This window comes from Nanorana parkeri, unplaced genomic scaffold, assembly GCF_000935625.1.
Source record: "Nanorana parkeri isolate BGI_ZX_2015 unplaced genomic scaffold, ASM93562v1 scaffold4890, whole genome shotgun sequence".
In the NCBI taxonomy this organism is placed as follows: domain Eukaryota; kingdom Metazoa; phylum Chordata; class Amphibia; order Anura; family Dicroglossidae; genus Nanorana; species Nanorana parkeri.
Window position 1 is genome coordinate 2283 of NW_017311150.1, and position 6620 is coordinate 8902.

The following is a 6620-nucleotide window of genomic DNA, read 5'->3' on the forward strand; positions in this document are numbered from 1 at the left end:
CCCCCCATCCCTGTGCTGAGTTCCCGGGTCTATACACCCGCTGTGCCCATTATGAGGGCCCCCCACCATCCTTGTGCTGAGTTCCCGGGTCTGTCCCCCGGCTGTGCCCATTATGAGGGGCCCCCCCCATCCCTGTGCTGAGTTCCCGGGTCTATACACCCGCTGTGCCCATTATGAGGGCCCCCCACCATCCTTGTGCTGAGTTCCCGGGTCTGTCCCCCGGCTGTGCCCATTATGAGGGGCCCCCCCCATCCCTGTGCTGAGTTCCCGGGTCTATACACCCGCTGTGCCCATTATGAGGGCCCCCCACCATCCTTGTGCTGAGTTCCCGGGTCTGTCCCCCGGCTGTGCCCATTATGAGGGGCCCCCCCCATCCCTGTGCTGAGTTCCCGGGTCTATACACCCGCTGTGCCCATTATGAGGGCCCCCCACCATCCTTGTGCTGAGTTCCCGGGTCTGTCCCCCGGCTGTGCCCATTATGAGGGGCCCCCCCCATCCCTGTGCTGAGTTCCCGGGTCTATACACCCGCTGTGCCCATTATGAGGGCCCCCCACCATCCTTGTGCTGAGTTCCCGGGTCTGTCCCCCGGCTGTGCCCATTATGAGGGGCCCCCCCCATCCCTGTGCTGAGTTCCCGGGTCTATACACCCGCTGTGCCCATTATGAGGGCCCCCCACCATCCTTGTGCTGAGTTCCCGGGTCTGTCCCCCGGCTGTGCCCATTATGAGGGGCCCCCCCCATCCCTGTGCTGAGTTCCCGGGTCTATACACCCGCTGTGCCCATTATGAGGGCCCCCCACCATCCTTGTGCTGAGTTCCCGGGTCTGTCCCCCGGCTGTGCCCATTATGAGGGGCCCCCCCCATCCCTGTGCTGAGTTCCCGGGTCTATACACCCGCTGTGCCCATTATGAGGGCCCCCCACCATCCTTGTGCTGAGTTCCCGGGTCTGTCCCCCGGCTGTGCCCATTATGAGGGGCCCCCCCCATCCCTGTGCTGAGTTCCCGGGTCTATACACCCGCTGTGCCCATTATGAGGGCCCCCCACCATCCTTGTGCTGAGTTCCCGGGTCTGTCCCCCGGCTGTGCCCATTATGAGGGGCCCCCCCCATCCCTGTGCTGAGTTCCCGGGTCTATACACCCGCTGTGCCCATTATGAGGGCCCCCCACCATCCTTGTGCTGAGTTCCCGGGTCTGTCCCCCGGCTGTGCCCATTATGAGGGGCCCCCCCCATCCCTGTGCTGAGTTCCCGGGTCTATACACCCGCTGTGCCCATTATGAGGGCCCCCCACCATCCTTGTGCTGAGTTCCCGGGTCTGTCCCCCGGCTGTGCCCATTATGAGGGGCCCCCCCCATCCCTGTGCTGAGTTCCCGGGTCTATACACCCGCTGTGCCCATTATGAGGGCCCCCCACCATCCTTGTGCTGAGTTCCCGGGTCTGTCCCCCGGCTGTGCCCATTATGAGGGGCCCCCCCCATCCCTGTGCTGAGTTCCCGGGTCTATACACCCGCTGTGCCCATTATGAGGGCCCCCCACCATCCTTGTGCTGAGTTCCCGGGTCTGTCCCCCGGCTGTGCCCATTATGAGGGGCCCCCCCCATCCCTGTGCTGAGTTCCCGGGTCTATACACCCGCTGTGCCCATTATGAGGGCCCCCCACCATCCTTGTGCTGAGTTCCCGGGTCTGTCCCCCGGCTGTGCCCATTATGAGGGGCCCCCCCCATCCCTGTGCTGAGTTCCCGGGTCTATACACCCGCTGTGCCCATTATGAGGGCCCCCCACCATCCTTGTGCTGAGTTCCCGGGTCTGTCCCCCGGCTGTGCCCATTATGAGGGGCCCCCCCCATCCCTGTGCTGAGTTCCCGGGTCTATACACCCGCTGTGCCCATTATGAGGGCCCCCCACCATCCTTGTGCTGAGTTCCCGGGTCTGTCCCCCGGCTGTGCCCATTATGAGGGGCCCCCCCCATCCCTGTGCTGAGTTCCCGGGTCTATACACCCGCTGTGCCCATTATGAGGGCCCCCCACCATCCTTGTGCTGAGTTCCCGGGTCTGTCCCCCGGCTGTGCCCATTATGAGGGGCCCCCCCCATCCCTGTGCTGAGTTCCCGGGTCTATACACCCGCTGTGCCCATTATGAGGGCCCCCCACCATCCTTGTGCTGAGTTCCCGGGTCTGTCCCCCGGCTGTGCCCATTATGAGGGGCCCCCCCCATCCCTGTGCTGAGTTCCCGGGTCTATACACCCGCTGTGCCCATTATGAGGGCCCCCCACCATCCTTGTGCTGAGTTCCCGGGTCTGTCCCCCGGCTGTGCCCATTATGAGGGGCCCCCCCCATCCCTGTGCTGAGTTCCCGGGTCTATACACCCGCTGTGCCCATTATGAGGGCCCCCCACCATCCTTGTGCTGAGTTCCCGGGTCTGTCCCCCGGCTGTGCCCATTATGAGGGGCCCCCCCCATCCCTGTGCTGAGTTCCCGGGTCTATACACCCGCTGTGCCCATTATGAGGGCCCCCCACCATCCTTGTGCTGAGTTCCCGGGTCTGTCCCCCGGCTGTGCCCATTATGAGGGGCCCCCCCCATCCCTGTGCTGAGTTCCCGGGTCTATACACCCGCTGTGCCCATTATGAGGGCCCCCCACCATCCTTGTGCTGAGTTCCCGGGTCTGTCCCCCGGCTGTGCCCATTATGAGGGGCCCCCCCCATCCCTGTGCTGAGTTCCCGGGTCTATACACCCGCTGTGCCCATTATGAGGGCCCCCCACCATCCTTGTGCTGAGTTCCCGGGTCTGTCCCCCGGCTGTGCCCATTATGAGGGGCCCCCCCCATCCCTGTGCTGAGTTCCCGGGTCTATACACCCGCTGTGCCCATTATGAGGGGCCCCCACCATCCCTGTGCTGAGTTCAGGTGAATAGCGGAGGCTGTAGGACATAAATGAGAGTTGTCCCGTGTCGCTGGGGGCGGTCCCTGGAAGCTGACGATCTATTTATACCGGAGATTGGATCTGATCCACGGACGGAGGAGCAGCTGTCTCGGGTCTCAGTCATCGCTCAGCATTTCCATCTGTAAACAGACATGAAAATGGAGTCACTCCTCCGCCACCAAAGCTGCTCATCCCTTCGATGTGTCCTGCCATGAAGTGACAACAGGAAGGATGTTGTTGTATCCAAGGACTCGGGGACGTCTGCACCCTTTATATGAAACGTCCTTCAGCACGCTGACATCCCGCAGCATTGTTCTCCTGAGCCGCTGTGTGATTGGCTGTAGGCTGGCCACAGGGTTAGGGCCGTGCACGTGGAGGGATGTGTGTGACATGTTCGTATTGATGGTGATCCTGGGATATCGGTTATATGTAAAGGGTTAAAGACGTTGGGTGTCAGCTGAAGGTTGTGTCTCTCTTATCTCGGCCTTTTCCTGGTTCCGGACATTGTGCGGTCAGAGATTCTGGGAACCAGCGTGCAAAAATACCCCATGCGTCCTGTTTATATAGAGCGCGGCCTGCAGGACGTCACAGATATCATTACAAAGTATGACATTCGTGCTGATATCGCTTTCTATATCCAATTCAAACCTCCGGCAGAGTCCACGGCCTGACACCCTCACAAATGAAGTGTCTTGTCTCTATTCCCTCATTGATAGCAGGCCTCCCCCTTGCATCCTGTCCCGCTATGACATGCTCAGGAAGGGGAGTGGCCATGCCATTCATAAAATTACTACATGTACCTGGCCGTTATTGAGGTTTCTGCTCACTTCCTGTGTGATCACAAGAAGAGGAAATGAAGGGAAATCTCCCCAATGTATCAAAGACTAAAAAGAAAGGTTTTGTCTGGAGTTTCATTTTACTTGTTACAAATCTTTTCATTCCCATGTTTAGGAAAGTTTACTCTGATGTTTGCTGTCTCATGTTACCTCATTTCATCTCCTCTTTGTCCTTCAGATAACTCGTCTCTCCAAGATGATGATGATGAGCTAGACATGGAGACCGTCAGCTGGCCATCCAACACTGGTCCAGTTAATGGTCACACTGAAACCAGTTCTCGTTTTCCCAGTTGGGTGACTTTTGAAGAGGAAATTGCTCCAACTTCCCCAAGGGACTCTCCCCGAAAACCACCAGAAAGCCCAAAATGTCCTTCAACGCCGGACTCTAAACCTGAGGGAGCCTTAAAAAGAAGGGAACGACCCAAGAGCTCGCTGGTTGACCTAAACAGGACGCAGAGGCTTGACTTCTCATCTTTGCACAGGCAGCTCTCATTAAACTCCACCCCCACAAAGGCTCCCAACCCATTTCTTGATGAGGCCTTGAAAGATGTCCAGCCATCACCAATCAACCCGTTCAGCACGTGGTTTGAGGAGCAGGAGAGACATTCTCAGCACTCTTCTGTATCAAGCGGCCCAGACTCAAGCCAAAGAAATTCCATCTCCCTTCTTGCTGAAGAACTCGATACGGATCAGTTTGAAGATTACCGAAAGAAAGCTTTGCAAGCCGATACTGTAGAACATCTCAAACAGATTCAGCTTGAGGATCCGGATTCCCCTGGAAGTCCAACTCTGCCAGATGACCCTCTGAAATTTGATGAACCCCTTGGCCCTTGTTTGACTTTTATCAAGCCCCAGCCAAAGGATGGCTGGCCGTTGATGCTCAGGATTCCGGAGAAGAAGAACATGATGTCCTCCCGGCACTGGGGCCCTATCTATGTCAAAGTCACTGACGCCGGCTTTCTGCAACTCTTCTATGAGAAAGGTTTGGAAAAGCCATTTAGGGAATTTAAACTCGAGGTCAACCATGAGATAGCAGATCCTAAACTTCAAAACTATGACGAGAATGGCAGGATTCACACGGTCCGCATCGAGCGCGTGGTGTACAAAGAGAAACGCAAGTACCAGCCAATGCCTCTGGTCAGTCACACAGGAGAGAGGGAGCAAGTGGTCAAGCTGGGAACAACCGACTATTCAGACTTTAGAAGTATGGTGGCCTCTATCCAGGATGTCCTGTTCCGCCTTCCAGCCACAGTAGACCTTAGCACTGTGCACCAGAATTACTTAGAGGAGGAGATCACGGTGGATGTGAAAGACGAATTCCGTGGAATCCTTGGCAAGGGGGAAGGCCAGATCCTGGAACACTCTGTGGTCACACACATCCATCTTCTTAGCTTCATCTCAGGTATGGCGGACTGCAGCCTAGGACTTAATGACGTCCTCATTAAAGGGAATGAAGTGGTCTCCAGACATGACATTATGCCAACCACCACCACAAAGTGGGTGAGACTCCACGACTGCCAATTCCATGTGTCTGTAGACGAAGAAGCATTTCACAGCTCCAGGATGGTGGTCTTCACCCCGCTGGATGCTTGTAGGTTTGAAATCATGAAGTTTAGGACATTATTCTCTGAAAAGACTTTGCCCTTCACACTTAGGACCATGGCGTGCATTCGCGGTGCTGAGGTCGAGCTCCAGAGTTGGTTGGTCATGTCCTCGGGTTTCTCCTCCAACAGAGACAGTCTGTCACAGGTCCCTTGTGAGAATATCGCCATTCGGCACCCGGTGCCACCCGAGTGGGTGAACTATTTCCGGAGAGACAGCGTATTGGGTGAGAAGTCCCTGAAGGCCAAAGTCAACAAGGAGGCCAGCTTTGGTTCTCCCACCTTATCTGGGACAGAACCGGCCATGAGGGTCACACTGGGGACTGCGAAGTATGAACACGCCTATAGCGCCATCGTGTGGAGGATCAACAGACTGCCAGATAAAAACTCAGGTGAGAAGCTTTGTTCTGGGATTGCTGAGCGCACTTCATGTCCTGGAACTTTATTACAGGTACTCTTCAATTCAGACGTTTCTGAGGAGTCATCAGAGGTCATCTAAGGTCTAAGCTGGCTGACCTCAGACACTGTCCACCAGCTCCTGAGTGTGCACAACGGCACAAATAGCTGCCCGCCCTATTATCTACGGGGCTTGCAGCCTTAGAACACAGCGTGTGAGGTCAGGCAGTTGACGGGCTTTAAATGTCAGACTTTAGATGACCTCTGAACTCTGAAGCTGCACACTTAGGGTCAGGCACATGAAGCTACACAAGTGGACAAACAATTCATCTTCCCGGCACACGCGATGTCCATGTTCCCTCGTACACCCAGCAGTGGCCATCTGTAGACCAGGCCGTGTATTTATTATCTCTGCAGATCGGCTGTGAGATTGCAGGTTTGGTCGGCTGGCATCAAAAGAAAGGAACAGTAAAGCGCAATCACTGCGCAGCCCTAAGCCGAGAAATGACATAATATGCCAACGTGACACATCTAGGCTGATAATAGACCAATAGGAGCATTTATAGGTCACATCTTGCCTTTGCGTGGACTAATACAGACGTGTGTTGTCCCTTTAAGGATGGGGTCACCCCCACTGCTTCTACTGCCACCTCGAGCTCGGATCTGACCGGGAGGTGCCGCAGTCCTTTGCCAAACACGTGGAGGTGGAATATCACATGCCGGCCACCTCGGCTTCAAAGATCGCTGTGCGTTCCATCTCTGTGGAGGACAAGACTGACATCAAAAAGTGGGTCAACTACTCCGCCCATTATCACTACAAGGTGAGCTCAGACCTACTGAGGAGCTGACACTCTAATGTCCCCTCCCCCACAGTCACAT

The 6620-nt window shown here is 56.3% G+C and overlaps 1 protein-coding gene across 1 annotated transcript; it reads left to right on the top strand.

The window, feature by feature from the left end:
* Window positions 1-3456: 3456 nt before the first annotated feature.
* On the top strand, window positions 3457-6562 carry STON2 (stonin 2; the record flags this gene model as incomplete). Its single annotated transcript, XM_018575816.1, has 3 exons — window positions 3457-3523; window positions 3860-5737; window positions 6360-6562. Coding segments are annotated over exons 1-3 (2148 nt in total), but the record flags the coding sequence as incomplete, so codon positions are not given.
* Between the last annotated feature and the right edge of the window lie 58 nt (window positions 6563-6620).